A 19,043-nucleotide genomic window follows, 5' to 3' on the forward strand; every position below is an offset into this window, starting at 1 on the left:
ATTACCCAAGTTTAAACATTTGGAGGATGGGAGGATAATTGTATACCCTGTAGGATAGTGAGCTGTCTTTTTCAATACTGTAGATGTAAACATCCTGCCTTGATGGTATCTTCAGCAACAATGAAAATTTTAACTGTTCTGTGTTATATAGCCATCAAAACTTGCTTCTGTATATCCAGCTACTATGAACTGACATTCTGGTTTTGAACTGGATTCCTTAAATAGTCATAATACTATATTAAAAGCGGAAGGGAGTTTATAACCTTTTGTGAAATGTGTTGTAAATACAGAATTATTTTTTAACAGGTGGTGGCGTAGTGGCATCAGTGTCGGATTTCGGGACGAAAGGTCCCAAGTTTGAATCCAGCCGGCTCCCCTGCACGCCTTCCATCCGTGCTGGGTTACGAGCTGGTGATCTCTTTGGAAACTCACCTGGCAGAAGGCAATGGCAAACCACTGCTGTAACTTGCCTCGTACATGGTTCCCTACTACGTCAGAGAGGCGTGGAGGGAAATCGTACGCTAACCGGAGAAACTCCGGATGCAACGTACTTTTCCTTTTTATTCTTAAACATGATTGAAAATACAGGCTTTACCATGACAACTCTTGAAGAATCCTGCAAGAAAGTGAAACCCAGCTCACTTAATATGAGAGCATCATCTAGTGGTTCCTATAATGTCTGGCAAGTTGTTTATTTTTCAAGTTAAAGATTGCTATGTTCCCAGAGTGTTAACGTGAATAATAAAATGCTCTACTATACCCACATTAACTATTACTTATACCAGCTTCTTTGATTGATTGAATTGGAATTATCTTCTTCCCACTGTTCAACAGCTATATTTCATATCCTGGATAGATCCACTCATTTTTCATTCAATATCCCTGCAGTCCTCAGTCAGTGTTTCAATTTAGTTATGAAGGTTTATCAGGGTGTTCTCCTTGAAAATCAGAATCAGGTTTAATATCACTGGCATTGGTCATGAAATTTGCTAACTTAGCAGCTGCAGTACAATGCAATAGAGATAATAGAGAAAAAACTGCGAATTACAGTATATAAATCGTTGAATTAAATAAGTAGTGCAAAAAATCAGAAATAAAGAAGTAGTGAGGTAGTGTTCTTGGGTTCAATGTCCATTCAGTAATCACATGGCAGAGGAGAAACAAGTGTCTTGTGAAATTAGCTATTTTAAAATCTAGGACCACCGTAAGATTTTATCCAGCCTTGCACTGGGTAATAACAGTAAACCTTTCTATGTTATGATGCCCAAACCGATATAACTTAGGAGAATTGTCATTAAAATGTATAGGCCTGAGAATTTTAATGCATAATGCCACCTTTCTCTGTGCTGTACAGAGGAATTTTGTCAATAATCTAATTGTGTCTACAGTGTGTTTGATGGATTTTTGTTCTTTTCCTAAGTACACATGATGTGTGCTGGAGACTGCCAGACCTGTGATCAGGTCTCAACTAAGTCTTGCCCTGGCACTGGTTAAAGGGGAACCTGACCTTAATTTATCCACCACTGTTGAGTCTAGGTCACTGTCTCTTCAAAAATATGTTTGGCTTCAAGTGTGTTTTTTTTCTCAGTGATTGCTCCCAGATGCCTCACCTCCTCACTCAAAGTACCCCTCAGGCTTTACTCAATCCTTTGCCAGACTGTACCAGATTATCATTTAACCACTTCCTCCCATGGCTATCCCAATCCCATTTCCCATCATTCATTAGCTCCACAGAGGGAATTCATGGACAAGTGAATTTTTGCATGGCGCCTGTGTTTTGTGCACAATAGAACAGAGGGTAGTAGAGAGTTGTGTATGCAGCTTAGTCCATCACAAAAGCCAGCCTTCCCTCCAGTGACTCCATCTACACTACCCACTGCCACAAGAAAGTAGCTGACATTATCTAGGGTTCCTCCTACCCTGGCCATTCTCTTTTCCCCTCTCTCTCATTGGGCTGAAGATGAAAAAGCTCAAGAGCAAATACGACAAGACTCGAAGATAGCTTCAATCCCACTGCTATTAGATTCTTGAATAGACCGTTCGCAGGCTTAAAAAAAAATGAACATGTGATGTCTCAATCTGCCTAGCTATGTCCCCTGCACCTTCCTTGTCTATTGGCACGGCATTTCCTCTGAAACGACAACACTGTATCCTGCATTCTGGTTTCTTTTTGTTTTTTGAGTAATTATTTGTGGATGGCATGCAAAACAAAAGCTTTTCACTGTATACCGGTACATGTGACAATAATGAACAAGTTCAAAAATAGACCAGCCAGTGTGGTACACTTCTACTTGATTGGCCTACACAAATACTGGCACTGCCACCCCTCAAATGGCAGCACCTGTTTAATGGATCTGTTCAGATCCAGAATTTATTTCTAACCAGTACTCTTATGGTTAACTTGTTGCTATTTAGGAAACTTACATAAATTAGCTGTTGCATTTCCAGCGGTGCAGTTGGGAATTCTTCTTGGAAGCATTTATTTGGTGGTAGTTTCTAGAGGTGTAATTTCCTTTTCTTTCTTCTGATATTTCCAATTTACTGGTGGAATAAACTCACATAATAAGAAGCCTCTCTGTATATTCTACATGATATTACTGTAGTAAAAACCTGAACCATGATTTCCATAAACCAGCCCAATCAGTGTGCTTTACTGCCACCTTCAGGAGGAATGATGGAAGCTACAAAACAGAATTGGAAATCATAATGACAAAAGAGACCGAGTTACTATAATGCTGAAGTGAAACAGAATGCTGGAAGGACTGATCAGGTCACAGCATACCTATTGAGACAGAAGGTGCAAGTCAGCATTCTGGGTTAAAATCCTGCATCAGAACTGAGAGGGAACTGGAAAGGTTAGAAAGTTAGCTGGGCCTCCATCTCCCTCTGTGAAAGTGGATCTTTGCTTTCCTCACCTGCTGACCCCAGTCAACAACATCTCCTCCACGATCACCAATAGCATAGGTGCACCACAAAGCTGTGTGCTTAGCAACCCTGCTTTACTCACTTTATACAGCTAAATTGTGTAGCTAAATACTACTCCAGTACCATATTCAAGTTTGCTAACAACACCACTGTTATTGACTAAATCAAAGTTGGGGTCGAATCGGCATATGTGACTGAAGATCTGGATGAGTCATGCCACAACAACAACCTATTCGAAAACATCAGCAAAACCAAAGAGCTCATTATTGACTACTGGAGGAAGAATCTGGAGTTCCAAGAGCCAATCCTCAGAAGTGGAAAGGGTCAGTATCTTTAAATTCCTTGGCATTACCTTATCCAGAGGATCTGTCTTTGGGCCAACACGTAACTGCCAACACAAAGAAGGCACAGCAGTGCATCTACTTAGAGGTCTGTGTAGATTAGACATGTCACCAAAAACTTTAACAAACTTCTATACGTGCACAATGAAGAGGGCCCGAACTGGTTGCTTCACAATCTGGTGCGGAAACGCCAAAGCCCAGGAATGGAAAAGTCTATAGAAATTACCAGATACAGCCCAGTCTATCACAGGCCAAGTCCTACCCGTTATTGTTTCAGTTCATGAATATTTCTGGGATACCTTACATGAACAGCCTTTTTCACGTTGTGCCATAGCATCTCAATTGGATTAAAGTCTGCACTCTGGCTTGGTCATTCCAAAACACAAATTTTCTTCTTTTTAAATGATTATGTTGTTGATTTACTCTTGTGTTTCATCATCCAACTTCTATTAAGCTTCAGGTGATGGACTGCTACCCTGACATTCTCCTGTAAAATGTCTTGATGCAATTTTGAATTCATTGTTTCTTCAATGATTGCAGTTGCAAGCTGTCCAGCCCCTGAAGCAGCAAATCAGCCCCAAACCGTGATGTTCCTTCCACCATGCTTCACATTTGAGATGAAGTTTTGGTGTTGGTGTGCTGTGCTCTTTTTCCTCCAAACACAGCAGTGAGCATTTCTGCCAAAAAGTTCAACTGTTGTCTCATACATCCTCAGAACGTTGTCCCAGAAGTGTTGTAGAACATCCAGGTAGTCTTTTGCAAACTTTTTTTTGGAGAGCAGTGGTTTCCTCCATGGTGTCCTTCCATGAACACCATTCTTGTTCAGTGTTTTTCTTACAGTTGACACATGAACAAAGACTTTAGCAAGTTCCAGAGATCTCTGCAGGTCTTTTGCTGTTACCCTTGGGTTGTTTTTCACCTCCTTCAGCATTACACGTTGTGCTCTTGGTGTGATCTTTGGAAGATGCCCACTCCTAAGGAGATTAGCAACAGTACTGATTTTCCTCCATTTGTAAATAATTTCCCTTACTGTGGACTGATGTACACTTGGGTCTTTAGAAATGCTTTTGTAGCCTTTTCCAGGTTCATGCATCTCTACAATTCTTCTTCTAAGGTCCTCTGAAAGTTGTTTTGATCAAGGCAAGGTGCACATAAAGATCTTTCTTGAGAAGAGCAAAGTAACCTAACTTTGTGAGTCTTTTTTTTCATAGGGCAGGACACCTCTGGAACCCACACCTCCAATCTCATCTAATTGATTGGAATACCTGTCTCCAAATAGCTTTTGTAGAAGACATTACCCCAGAGGTTCACATACTTTTTTGAACCTTGACTATTTGTTTAATGGTGTGCTTAGTATTGACAAGAAGAAGTACAATTGTTTATGTATTGTTCATTTAGGCAGATTGTGTTTGTCCATTATTGTGACTTAGATGAAAATCAGATCACGTTTCATGAGTAATTAATGCAGAAAACCAGGTAAAGGGTTCACACACACATTTTCTTGCAGCTATGCGTAGTTTGGTAATAAATTTTACTTTGACTTTACTTTGAGTTTACAGCAATATGTGGTGGGGAGGATGGAAGCTGGTAGGTGATAGATGGAGCCAGATGAGGAATCTGTGATGGGTGAATGGATCTGGGTGAGGGAAGGAGGCTGGAATGGAGGCTAATTGATGGAGCCAGAAGACAAGGGGCTGATGGGCAGATAGAAAAAAGGTGGGGAGTGAGAGAGATGAACAAAGGGAGAACAAAACTAAGTGGGCAAGTGAGTGCTTGTGGGAGGTCACGACCAGAAATTGGAAAACTCAATATTCATACTATTGGTTTGTAAACCACCCACAGGAATTTGCAATGCTTTTTCTTCAACTTTATTTGTGTTTGGCCTTTCCATAGCTATGCAGAAAGCTAGGTATTTTCATTGATTTGGAGAAGCATGGGTAGCTTGCAACCCAATAGTATGAATATTGAACTTGCTGATTTCATGTAACCGCTGGTGTTTTCCTCCCACACACTCACCTGTGCACATAGTTCTCTGCTGCATTATTTAAATCCGCTCTCCCTACCTAGTTCCATCTGCCATCATCCCTACCCCATCTGGCTCCACTTACCACCAAACAGCTTCTGCGTACTGCTATATACTGGCAATCTTACTGGTTCCCCCCCACTGCTGATGTAAGATCTCAACCTGAAACATCAGCTTATCCCTCTTGCCTCTGTGAATGCTGTTTGACCTGCTGAGTTCTTGCAGCATTCTGTTGTTATTGAAAAATCATAATTTCTATTGCATCGGGCTGTGCTTTCTTTCCTGGATTCAAGCATGGTAATAACCATTTTGGTTTGTTTTGTATTGCTCTAAAAAAATCAACCTTCTACTTCTGAGCAAGAAATAAAATAGAATATGCTGGTAATAGCATCTATGAAGAGTTAAGTGGAGGTATGCTTCAAGTTAATAACCTGATATCAAAACACACTAGGTTTACTCATCAGCCAAAACATTAATTTTGTTCCTCTTTCTGCAGGTGCGACCTGACCCACTGAGTACTTCCAGTATTTTCTGCTTTTATTTCAGATTTCTGCCACTTGTACTTCTTTTCTCCACAGTTTCTGTGCATTAATTAAGCTTGGGCTTCTAATGTGATTTCCATTTCAGGGGTGGATAGGTCCCCCTGGTGCCGTGCCCCAAGCAGTCCTGTTGGGGACAATGTGGGAGGTTTGGTCTTAGTTGCCCCATGAGCAACTGTTGCTGAGCAGCCCTGGGACAGTAACATGTTCCTAATCTTATCTTTCTCGTTAAGCCCCTTGCTTTATATAGGAACATAGAAAATCTACAGCACAGTACAGGCCCTTCTGCCCATAAAGCTGTGCTGAACATGTCCTTACCTGAGAAATTACCAAGGGTTACCCATAGCCCTCTATTTTTCTGAGCTCCATATACCTGTCCAGGAGTCTCTTAAAAGACCCTACTGTATCTGCCTCTACCACAGTTGCCAGCAGCCCATTCCATGCACTCACCACTCTCTGCATAAAATGCTTACCCCTGATACCTCCTCTGTACCTACTTCCAAGCACCTTAATGCTGTGCCCTCTCATGTTAGCCATTTCAGCCCCGGGAAAAAGCCTCTGACTATCCACACGATCAATGCCTCTCATTATCTTATACACCTCCATCAGGTCGCCTCTCATCCTCCGTCGCTCCAAGGAAAAATGGCTGAGTTCACTCAACCTATTCTCCTTTTACTGAGCCATTTTATTAATGGTACCCGTTGGGCAACTCATGTTGTTGCAATCGATCCTATATAGTTCACACACATCTTCAGCTCCCTTTCCTCTACCACAAAACTGATAATTACACAGCAAGAATATGAGTCTTTCTGTTCAGTAATGCCCAAGGTTTAGTGGGCTGTTCTGGATCATTAGCATTTCTAAGCCACATAGCAATGGGCTAAAGTTTGGTTGGAGTTTGGCTAAACAATGAATTTGGTGATGTAGTTTATTTGTTCTGGGAGGATTTCCAAGTGGTCGGCCATTTTAATTCGATTCCCCACTTGCATTGTGACATGTCGGGTCATGGCCTACTCTACTGCCACAATGAGGCCATTCTCAGGCTGGAGGAGCAACACCTCATATTCAGTTGGGTAGCCTCCAACATGATGGCATGAATATTGATTTCTGGTAATTTCTTTCCCTCTAATTTCTCTCTTTTTTCAATTCCTCATTCTGGCTCCCCCCTTACCCTTTCTCTTCTCCCCACCTGCCTATCACCTCCCTCTGGCTCCCCTCCTCCATTTCTTTCTCCAGGGTTCTCTCTCCTATCAGATTCCTTCTTCTTCAGCCCTTTACCTTTTCAACCTATCACCTCCATGCTTCTTACTTTATCCTCCTTCCCCCGCCCAACCACCTCTCCACCTCACCTGGTTTGACCTATCACCTTCCAGCTTGTACTCATTTCCCTTCCCCCTCCCCCACCGTCATCTTCTGGCTTATTTCCACTTCCTTTCCAGTCCTGATGAGGGGTCTTTGTCTGAAATGTCGACTGTTCATTCCTCTGCATAGATGCTGCCTGACCTGCCGAGATTCTCCCGCGTTTTGTGTGTTACTTTGAATCTTTTTCTCAGCTTTAGTTGAATTCATTTGAGTTGTAAGTGTGTGTATAAATACAGCACAAAGTGGGTTAGATATGGATGATTATATACAGATTGTTACTGATCGAGTAACTCAAGATTCCCTGATTTACAACTAAGAAAACATAAATTTCAATTCTATAACGGAATTTAAAATCCAATGTATCAAAAATTTAGATTAAACCTCACATGGTATCTGAACAAAGATCACAAATTGTTACAAAAACTCCAAACATCTCTCTCAGTTATTTTACTGAAGTAAGTCCCTGTTGGCTTTATTGAATATGCCTTGTATGGACTCTGCTCTCACACCAGAATGTGTAATGTTTACCTTGATCTAGAAATCACGTCATGTACTAAGCAATTAAATGGCTTTGTTGAGAACACTTTCCACCTGTGGGGGTTCAAATGGTCGATGCCCCAAAATCATCTTCTCAATGCAATTATGGCAAGAAATGATAGCAATACCAACATACTAGATATTAATAGTTTTCAAAAAGGCTACTTTTTCCTGATTCTCTTCACAGATTGGGCTGGACACCAGCTATTGGACAGCAGTCAATCACTTCTTCATATGGGGCAGTGTGATGGCCTATTTTTCCATCTTGTTTGCAATGCACAGCAATGGATTGTTCTCAATATTTCCAAGTCAATTTCCTTTTGTAGGTAAGTACCCCAAGTCTTAACATCATAATGGAGAAACCAATTCATCTTACTAGGCGTTGTCAAGCAGATTTTATCATGAGCTACACAAGTTTAAAGCATTAGGATGCACAAATTATCAATTTGTGAATATTTATGAGTAAATACAATCCCACCTAATTCTGTAATTATTTCAGTTTGGTGCTAGTTTTGCATTGCTAATTTGACACTAATAACTTACTTGTTGATTTTGAAAGGTATAAAGTAAAAATACTGATTTTCTGCCAACATTTCAGAGATTTTTTTTTGTATTGAAGCAAGACTTTAATAAGATTATGAGAGGTATAGGTAAAGCAGATAGCCGATATTTTTCCCCAGGGTTGAAATATTTAATATTAGAGGACATGCATTTGAGATGAGAGGGGATAGTTCAAAGAAGATGTGCGGGACAAGTTATTTTTTTACACAGAGAGTGGTGGCTGCTAGAGATTGTTGTGGAGGCAAATATGATAGAGGCCTTTAAAATGATTTAAGACAGACACATGAATGGACATTGTGTAGGCAGAAGGGATTAGTTTAGTTAGGTGCTTAATTACTAGTTGAATTAGTTTAGCATAACATCGTGGACTAGAGGTCCTGCTCCTTTGGTGTACTTTTCTATTACTATTGCTTCTGATCATAAATTCATTAGGAACATATTTACAAATTTATTAAAAGTATCAGAGTTCAGAAACAAAACTTTGCATGTTGAGAATTATTATAAAACATTTTTTTCTGCTTGCAGGAAACGCTCGAAATTCCCTGGTTCATGTAACTGTGTGGTTAGTCATAATAGTAACCACTGTGCTGTGTGTTGTACCAGTGGTGGTGTTCAGGTTCCTGAAAGTGGATTTGAAACCAACCTTGAGTGACAAGGTACTACTCAGCTGTTTATTTTGCATTGTTTTTCATCAGTGCATGAAAAAGTCAGACTTTGCTTGTCCACTACAATTTCCTCCAACTGAGCTTGTTTCCAAACTTGAGCTTAATTCTCTTGTCAATATTCAATGAATAGTATGAATGTATATTACCTTTATCACCTCATTTGACAGATTGCTCCAAGTATTTAATGCTTAGAATGAACAAATCCATAACCACTGATGATACCTCTCACTAGTTCAAGGTTATGTCACTTATCTTTTTTTGCTTTAAAATTGAAATAATCCTTTGTACTCAAAGTGATGGAGGAACTCAGCAGGTCACTTGTCATCTCTGGAGAGGAATAAACAGTCACCTGTTAATTTCCCTCCACCATTGCTGCTTGGCCCGCTCAGCTCCTCCATCATTTTGTGTGTTGCTCTGGAATTCCAGCATCTGCCGAATCTCTAGTGTTCTAACTCTACCCTTTCTGCTTCTTTTCAATATTTTATCCAGTTCATCATTATTCCCTGTCTCCCCACCAAGTCCTATCTTTCAGACCCAACTCTCACAAAATGTCCTCATTCCTCACCTGTCCGCTGTCTTGCAATGTATATTTTCTGATTGATTCAGATTGTACTATAAACCAAAGCTGAATAATTACCTTAAAATTAAATCACACTGCTACAGCAAAGGGGAGGAATGGGAGTTGTGAGAAGGTGGGGGCATTTTTTTCTAATATTTCTCAAAATATTCACTATTATTTTGCTCTTTAGAATAGTTCACTTCCTGCAAGTTTTCAACTTGACAGCAGTGACTTTACTCATTTATATCTTTAATTCTGTAAAGATACTCTGAAAATGCTGTCGAAGGTGCTGTATAAATGTAAGCCTATCTTTCCAGTTCCTCCACTGTGGACTACAAAGTTGAGGCAGTATCCAATTCATTTCTTTTTGGAAAATATTTTTGACATATGAGGACTTGGCCTTTTTTTTAAAAAACTCATTACATTAATTTTATATAAGATTGGTGAAATACTAAAGAGAAAACAAGATTGTGTTGTGCATTTCTAAGAATCATAAAATACTTCATTCTCAGGTACGATATCTGCAACGTGCCAGAAGGAAACAGAAGCCAGCACAACACCGTATGCGACGGGTGAACCGTACCAGTTCACGGAGGTCAGGCTATGCATTTTCTCATCAAGAAGGCTATGGCGAGCTCATAACTTCAGGAAGGAACATGTGGTTCAGTAACCCATCGCCAGTAGTGACTGGAAAGTCAATGTTGAGCAGCACCAGTTGGATAGAAAACTTACGGAAGAAAACTACAGATGTCATACACATCAGTAGTAGTGAGAGGAATGTTAAACTGTAGTTACAGCTATAGGGTGGGACGGACGGTCTTCCTCACTTTAAACTTTGCCGTAGTTTGCACTGTACTGTATGTCCATAGAGCTTGAAACCTTAACCTGGTGAAACTTCACAAAATAATGAACTCTCACCCTGGAGCTCTTGCATTTCAAGTTTATAATGCTGGATATTGATTGTGGTTACACAGTGAACTCACTGCTCCCTGGTATAACTGGTACCAGGTGATTCTGTAAACTTGTGGACAGAAATATGTACAGTTGAAGCACTCGTCAGTGTATTCGCTGGGACATCCAGGTTTGTATTTCTGAGTTGTAAATATTTTTTAACCTTTAGAAACCATTTTTATAAATCAAAAGAGCAACAATTGCATTGTCTCGTGCAACTGCTCAACATAAGTAGGCATATGCAAGAGAAATTATAGAGCTTTTGAAATGGAGGATTTACTTTGAAATTGTACGTAATATAAATCATTTATCTCACTTAAGGACCCCTTTATATTGTATTCTGTACAAGAATGTTATCGTGTGGTCCTATAGCTGCGACCTCATTTGAGGAATTAGTGCCTTTTAAGGTTTCCTTTCACATGGAAACAAATAATTTTTATTTGCATGTACAGTATGTATATTTTTGAAAACCATATCTGCATTTACAATTATTGCTGCCAAGAGTTCAATGTAATTTTACACTTTCAGTAGCTTCCTCCAGTGAAATACAGTAGTAACCTACACAAGTTGTTATATTTGCAATGTGCTTTCTTCAAGCAATTGCTCTATACATTTATTCTTTATATTCCTGTAGATTAGGAACTTATATTTCCGAAGTGGAAGTATCAAAGGTGGAAAAGTCTGTTTTAAGACTTTTGGACACAATAATCTGCTCACTCATTTTTTTTTTCCTTTTCTCTAATCCAATGCTGCTTTGAACTACCAGCAAAATTTTTATTTCAGATTTCCATCATCTAGAGGTTTTTGCTTTTCTCTCAATGACTTGTTATTCGTACTGTCTCCTTGCTGAAAACAAATAATTTTCTCTTTTTATTTTTGGGGATTTACAGTGTGCTTACTGGTAACCGTGTTTCCTCCAACACAGCAGAAGTGGGGTAGAGTAGGATTTGTGTGAACAGATGCATGGTGGCTGGCATTGACCTAGTGGTCCAGAGGGCCTATTTTCAATGCAATATCACTCTCTGGCTCGTCATGTGGAAAGCTTTGTATTGTCTTGTTAGGAAAGCTCATTCCTCCTGTGTGGCACAGTAGCTTAGCAGTTAGCAGTTAGAACAGAAAATTGGTGTTCAGTTCCCAGCATTTAAATGTTGGGAGTGTTCTCCCCATGACTGTGTGGATTTCCTGCAGGTTCTCCAGATCCCTCCCACGCACAGATGAGGGTTAGTAAGTTATGGGCATGGAAGGATGGCAGAACTTGTGGGTTTGCCCCAGCACATTCCCAGACCGTGTTGGTCGTTGACATGTATGTTTCAATGTACATGTGATAAAACTAATTTTAATCTTTACTTTGTTCTGTGGAAAGAACCCATTTTTACACACTGGGCTGAAATACTCACTGAAACAATACTACTTATCTTTATCCATTATATCTCAAAACCATGAGCCGTCCCTGGTTCCCAATAGCATGAGTTCTGCCATATAACACCATGCACATGAACCCACAAAATATTATACAATTTCCATTGGCCAACTCAGGAAACAAGAAGGCCCCACAAATTCCTTTACCTCACATCCTCTCTGCTAATCTATGATAGGGAAATTCCAGCTTCTGTATCATTTTATGGGAGCTGTATTTTCTGTATTTATAGCCACCTTAAGATGAGCAGAAATCTGTTATGTGTTCACCACTGAACAGAAAATGTGACAGGATCAAACCCCATTTTCTCACATACTCTCTCATACAATATAGGAAGAGACTAATTGGCCCACAGAACCTATACCAACTTTCAGATCATTCTTATTTCTACCAGCGTCATTTCCTTGTGTCATTTCCCGTGGAAATTTTCCCTCCTGTCCCAGCATGAGCAGTTTCTGGCAAACCTACTAAGAGTCAAAGAGAATGGGCCTGACCCTCCTAAGTGGGGCGTATGCAGTATATCCATTCTAATCAACTTGTAATCTCCCTTGGTTTATTCTCCACTGAAGAAATAGCTCACTCACATGGCATTTCTCACTGCCAAAGAAGAGTACCAACATGGTGTTCCACTTTACCCCCACTCCCTACAATGAACACATCTTCAGATGAATTGTATGTTCATCCTAACCTCGGATTAGATTTGTACTTTTTCCAGTTTTCCAACGATATTGAGTCTGTAATTTGCAACAAAGTGATTGACTTCCTACAAGATGCATGTCTGTCACGAAACCCCAAACTGCAATGGTCAGACACAAGTTTGGCCAGTTTTTCCTAACCCATCACCCCCCCCCCAACCCCACAACAACCTACCACCATTCCAGCACCACTGAGAAGTAACCCCTCCTCCCAACAACTGAGAAAATAAACTCTCCCATAGATCTTCGTCTAAAAAGATCCCAACGTCCCAATTTTCATTCCTCCTCTCCCCTCTTCTCCAAACATCTTTCCTCCACCCTTTGAGAACAGCCGAGTGCCCCAGAACTCTTCATTATTCTTTAGCCTCTGACCTGTAACCTATTTTCTCTACTCTTTACTAAACATATTTCCTTCTCCCCTTTCTTTCTCTTGACTTCTTGTACTCATCCTTTGCCTCAAGTTCTCCCACAGGGCAGCTTAAGGAACTACAGTCTCTGCAGTATTTTCTTTCTTTAACACCCTGACTTTGATTACCTTTCTGTGAATCATGTTAAATTGTTGCTGACAGGCATGTGATCTTAAGTATTAAACTTCTACAATTGAGTGTACAGTGTGTGCTTTGGAAACCCAGAAAAATAACGTGGATTTAAAAAAAACTCCAGAAATTTCATATGTGGATTAGTTTTAATCCACTTAGGTCTTAAGTCACCTCTACAATATGTGAGTTCTTCCTGTTGAAAAGGGGATCTCTTAGCAAGTTTGGCTTTTGGAAGACTTCATAGCATCAATTTAGCCCATGCAATGTCCTGATGCAGGGTTTCAACCCAATTTATCAGAAAGGGCGGCATAGTAACAAGGTGGTTGGCACAATGCAATTACAGTGCCGACAACTTGGGTTCACTCTTGCTGCTCCCTGTATTGAATTTGCATGTTCTTCCTGTGACTGTGGATTTCCTCCAGATGCTTTGATTTCCTCCAACGTCCAAGGATGCTCAGGTTAATTGGTCACACATATATTTGGGTGGCATAGCCTCTGGAAGGTCCTGTTACCGTGCTATATCCTTAAATTTTAAAAAAAATTCTGTAACCCACAGATATTGCTTGATCCACTGGATTTTCCCCAGCCACTTTTTATTGCTTCAGCTTCCAGCATCTGCAATCCCTCACATCTCGATTAAGCTGTCATCCTTCTATCAAATTATTGGTTTTAAAACTGGATGTTCAAAGTAAATGTAGAAAGGGGCATCTCCTGTAAAAGACATGTTAGGCTGCTGGCAGACTAAACCTTAGCTTAAGTTAATTTTTCAGTCCTGTAGAAGCAAGCCAGGGTTCAATTTCCAAATAACTATTCTGACCATCCTTTTGCCTGCTGCTACACTGTACCATCTAAATTGACAGCATCTACTGGAAAGTGATCCTTGGCTCTAGTAGCTGATGCTGTATACTTAGGTGCAGTGAATTAGTTAAATGGTTTGTAATGCTCTCATTTGACATGTATTTTCATATGGAGAATATATTCACTGTTAAAATTAGTGTGAGGTATGGGATGAGGTGGGGGAAAGAGATAAATTAAAAAATATACTTCTGAAGTACGGCTAAGCAAGAAAGTGTTAGGGAAACAATACTTATTTGGCTGGTTTCAATTTTGGGTATTTTCAGTATTTTTGAGAGTCCAGGCTACTTTTTATTGACTTCTAGCTTCCTAGTCAATGAGTCTGGGGTAGAGTCTCTCCTCAAAGACATTAGGCAGTGTCCTTTTAAAAACTAATGAAAGTCTGTAGAATCTGCTGATGAATGACCAGAATTAAACTCACTTGGGCCACGTTTTCAAAGCTCCTCTGCATGATGGGAAATTAATTACAATGGAGTCCATTCAATTGTTTATCTCCAGAGCAACTACTGTATGTTACCCAGAAGGAAATCACATTTATTTTGGTATGCTGCATAAACTGAATGAAGCATTAAAGTTACACATGTGTTTGGAGGATAAAAAAAAACTCCACAGTATCATTCAGACACAAGACACTATGTGATTTAGGTATCATCACAAAGCCAATCCACTAATGCTCGCATGTTCCTCATTTTAAGCACACTTTCAATCTCCTGCACGCTTTCCAATTCAAATCAATCACGAGTGAAAAAAGATGGACAAATCTAGTGGCCCCAATCATTATCCAGTTCCGAGTACAGCTTTTCACTTTGACGTCACATGAATCGGTGTGTCACCTGATAATATCACTCTTTACTCCTCAGAGCCATAGGTATTCTGGTTCACAAACAAGTCAAACACAAACTAAAACAATCCAGCAAGATTCAGTTCTGGGGCACTGTGTTGTAAGTTTCTTACTGTTTGAATGCGGAGAGTGAGCAGGTAACAAGTTACTCTGCTAAATTCAGCGGCCTTAAATCAATAATTTTCTACTATCTATCTCTACAATTGACGAACTGGATTCAATCCATTAATTTGTGACAATAAAACTGTTTTCTCTATATGCAAATTTGGTAATCAGTGTTCACTGCTATTGTTTTATTACTTCAGGACTATCAAAGATAACCTTTGGTAGATTACAAAGTAACTATCAAAATCAACTTGAACTGTAAAATGTTTTAAATCTTGTTAATTTGAATTCATGATATTTATTTTGAACTATACATTTTGTAAAAATTTGGTAATGGCAAATCAGTTAACCTTTTAACTATTCTGGAAAGAAAATTATAGTCCTTCCCTCTTAAGTTATTCTTCATTGAACAATGAATTGAAGGAATTAGATTAACATTTTTGTACTGTGAACAAAGTCACCCGAGAGACGTAGATATGAAGTAGTCTTTTATTCAACAATATGAGACACAGCAGGCATCGTGTTGAGCTTTTCAGAGGAAGAGGTCGATCAACCCAACATTACATGACATTTTGTACGCTAAAGATCAAACGTCAATTCTATATTTACAATGTGTCTACAGTGCTTCCTTTGAATTACATACAACTTTCTCACCACCTTCCTCACACTCACATCCCAGACATCCAAAATGAACGTTAAATCAGCAATGTCTCGTTTTTCAATTTAACTGCTGTTCACAGCTCTGAGAACCTATTGTCCAGAGCTGCATTTTTAATTGAATCTACAGTCCACGTTCAGGTCTAAAGATTGGTTACTGAAGTTAATGATTTGCGATACACCCTCAGTCCAGAATGTGCCCTAACAGACATAGCACCAGCGAATGGCAAATATTAGAATTGCTACGTGATTCTCCTATTCTGTGCTATGCAAGTGCAGCAAATCTGAATGGCTCACAGTTAATGTGCTGAGGTCTTATTAAACTAATTCAAATCCTGGATATTGTTATGCGATGCTTATCTTCTGTTTTCTGTTCTTCAATTTATATCTTTCATTTTAGTTCAGAATTTGCTACTTTGAAGAGGCAGTATTTTAATGTTTCAGATTGTCTCACAGGCTTAATTTGTGATTAACACATAGCCTGACATTCCCATTTCACTTCAGAGTCCATATGAAATCAGTCTTCTAGCAAGTGATGGCCACTTCCATTCCCTTAACAGCGGTCTACCAGATAGGAGAAGGCTTTATTCGTTTGAAGTGCCCATGCAATAAAGAATCAATTTGAGATATTGAAAGAATAAACTGAACTCTCAGAACAGAATTGAATCTGGTAATTAATTGGAAAAGGTTGCAGTATTCAATTTAAAAATGTTTTGAATGTCTCAATGAGCTAATACCTAATTGAGAAGATAACAGGAATTCTAAGTGAGAAAGGTACAAAAAGTAAGCAATCTAATGATTTCATCATTTGATGTTGGAATATGCACCAGAAAACAAAACCTTGCCTTTGACTTTCATATTGTTCCGGAGATAATCAGCTGTTATTATAATAGATGGGAATTTGTCGACCAATTGTATGCCACAATCTCTCAGTAGTATTAATGAGGGATAATTTATTATAGTTGATTATATTAATGACTGAGGGATAAGTTTTAGCTAGGGCACTAGAAGAATTCCCTGTTCTTCAAGGGTTAATGCATTTTTTTTTAGACAAGCTCTCACTTCTGCAGTGAAGATGATCATTACAATTTTTAGCTTTCTTACTGTTTATCAGTAGTTAGTGATGCACAAATATCCTAAATACCAATCAGGCTGAAATTTCAAACTCTCTCTCATAAGTATAAGGAATTAGACATTCATGTCTACATTACTTACTTACTGCCCATTATGCCGCTGGCATTTAGGGCAGCAATGAAGGTCCTGCATGTCTGTCTGTCCATACCAACACACACAGAGGTAGAAGGATTCTTCATTGCTATTTCCCTATTTTCACCAGTCAGGGTTGTTAGCCCTGAGCTGAACCCTCGAACCTGGAGGACCAGTGGACCACTCTTAGTCTGGCCTTTACCCTTTGATTTGTTTGGCGTGGGTGACCCTACCAAGAGTCAAAGCACAAGGCCTTGGCTCTAGCCAGCTTCTCTCTCTGGGTCGTTGAGGGATGCAAGCCTCCAAACCCTACCGCAAGGCTGTGGTCCTCTTGGAGGTCATGTCTACATTAAAGACATGAAATAAATTGTCCTTTCTGCACTCATCTTCCTAGGGACCTTTTCCCTCTTTGACTGCTTAGGGTTCAATGCAAAATCGAAGTCTTATATATTCTTTCTGAATGGCACAATAATTAGCACTATTCTGCATAAATATTGGTTGTTATCTCTTGCTAAGCACAAAATATTATTGTATTTTACATTTACTATGGAGATATTTCTGAAGTTTTACTGTCCATATATGTGTCAGAACTGTCACTCAATAAAGCATGAGAATATATATATATTCTTATTTATAAAATTATTTTAATTTTCAATACTAACATTGCTACTGTCTTTTCTCATTATATTTCTGATGTCAGAAAAGTAGACAATTAAGCAGCTTTAACTTCTGTAGTAGAAATTCATATTTCTACAAAACATTGATGGTAATTAAAGTAAATGCTTAAGAATACTCTTGCTATGCAATAATCAAGCGTATGTATTAAGGATGCATATTTGCATATTTGAATACCAAAGAGTTATAACATGGAAAATTAGTGTTCATGCGTTATATATTCTATCATGTAAGTTTATTTATAGACAAAATATGAAGTTTCAAAAACATTTTTCTTGCCACTTGTTTTCTGTAAATATGTTTGACTATTAAAATTCAAGTCTGAAAAGGATGTTCATCTTGAATTGGTAAAGATGGTTATGTGTGATTTGAATAGCAGAATTATCTTTAATTTTTTGCACTATCTTTGAAGTCTCATCATGATTGCACTGAACTTTGCTCTCTCGCCTTCTGACCTGTCCTAGTAAGAACACTGCAAATTGGATATATGCTTAAAAATATGCAGGACAGGAGGAAATGGCAGATATAGAAAAATAACCTGCTTAGATACCTCTTTACAAGAGCTACCACAGGAATAAAAAGCTAAATTTGCCCTTTTTTGTAATTAAAATTCCATGGTTTATTTCTGATTAATTTTGATGCATCTCTCTAGTCATTTCAACTGACTGATACACCAGCACTTAGTATGCTGTGTGGCAGAGATAGAGAAATCAAAGCACGAACTTTGCATATTTCCTTAGCTTTATGTAGTTGACACTTGTGAATTTTTCATTTCTATTGACTTTGAATTCTACACCACATTACTAATAGACGTACTGAGGATCAGATGTGCCTATATGGCATATCCATAAAAGTTAAATCATCTATGAAGGTTTTCGTAGGTTACATATGGGACATTGCTAGAATGCAGGACATAGCTGAGGAAAGGCAGATGGAGTTCAATCCGGATAAGTGTGAAGTGATGTAGTTTAGAAAATTGAGCTTGAAGGCAGAGTACAGGGTTAATGGCAACATTCTTAGCAATGTGATTGAACAGATGGATCGTGGGGTACACATCCACGGATCCCATAAAGTGGCCACATTAAGTTGGTAGGGTGGTTAAGAAGGTGTAACGTGTGGTCTTAATTAGGCATGAGTTCAAGAGCCACAAAGTAATGTTATAGTTCGATAAAACCCTGGTTAGACCACACTTGGATTATTGTTTTCAGTTCTGGGTCCTTCATTATCTGGAAGGATGTGCAAACCTTTAAAGAAGATGATAAATGGCATTAGTATAGGTGCATCAGCATGGACATTGTGAATCTGTTTCTCGAATTTACAAATCTATGATTATTCCCAAGAATTTAAAGTACATCTAATGAATTGTATCACTGGAAATGTGCATTAATTTATTGAGATACATCAGTTCCAAATAAAGATACAAAAACCTTCATGTAAATAATGCCTTTAATAAAGCTTGAAGGGAATGCTGGCTAACAGTAGCCTGATGATGGCCAAATGCATTTTTTTCTCTCAACTTCAATTTACTCAAGTTTTCTCATTTTTTTAAAAAATGCTCATGATTTCTTATAAACAGAATCATCCTTTGAT

The 19,043-nt window shown here is 38.9% G+C and overlaps 1 protein-coding gene across 4 annotated transcripts in view; it reads left to right on the forward strand.

Moving 5' to 3' along the window:
• Window positions 1-18,819, forward strand: part of atp8b4 (ATPase phospholipid transporting 8B4) — a 304,768-nt gene extending 285,949 nt beyond the window's left edge. For 3 of the 4 annotated variants that reach the window (XM_072278231.1, XM_072278230.1, XM_072278232.1), the window contains 3 exons: window positions 7,915-8,053; window positions 8,814-8,944; window positions 10,025-18,819. In XM_072278231.1, coding sequence (XP_072134332.1) covers window positions 7,915-8,053; window positions 8,814-8,944; window positions 10,025-10,303 — 549 coding nt within the window. In that variant the 3' untranslated portion in view covers window positions 10,304-18,819. Of the gene's footprint in view, window positions 1-306; window positions 756-7,914; window positions 8,054-8,813; window positions 8,945-10,024 lie in introns of those variants that run through there. The other variant, XM_072278233.1, reaches the window with a different exon arrangement.
• The last annotated feature ends 224 nt before the right edge of the window (window positions 18,820-19,043 follow it).

The sequence above is a fragment of the Mobula birostris genome, chromosome 14, assembly GCF_030028105.1.
Source record: "Mobula birostris isolate sMobBir1 chromosome 14, sMobBir1.hap1, whole genome shotgun sequence".
Lineage (NCBI taxonomy): Eukaryota > Metazoa > Chordata > Chondrichthyes > Myliobatiformes > Myliobatidae > Mobula > Mobula birostris.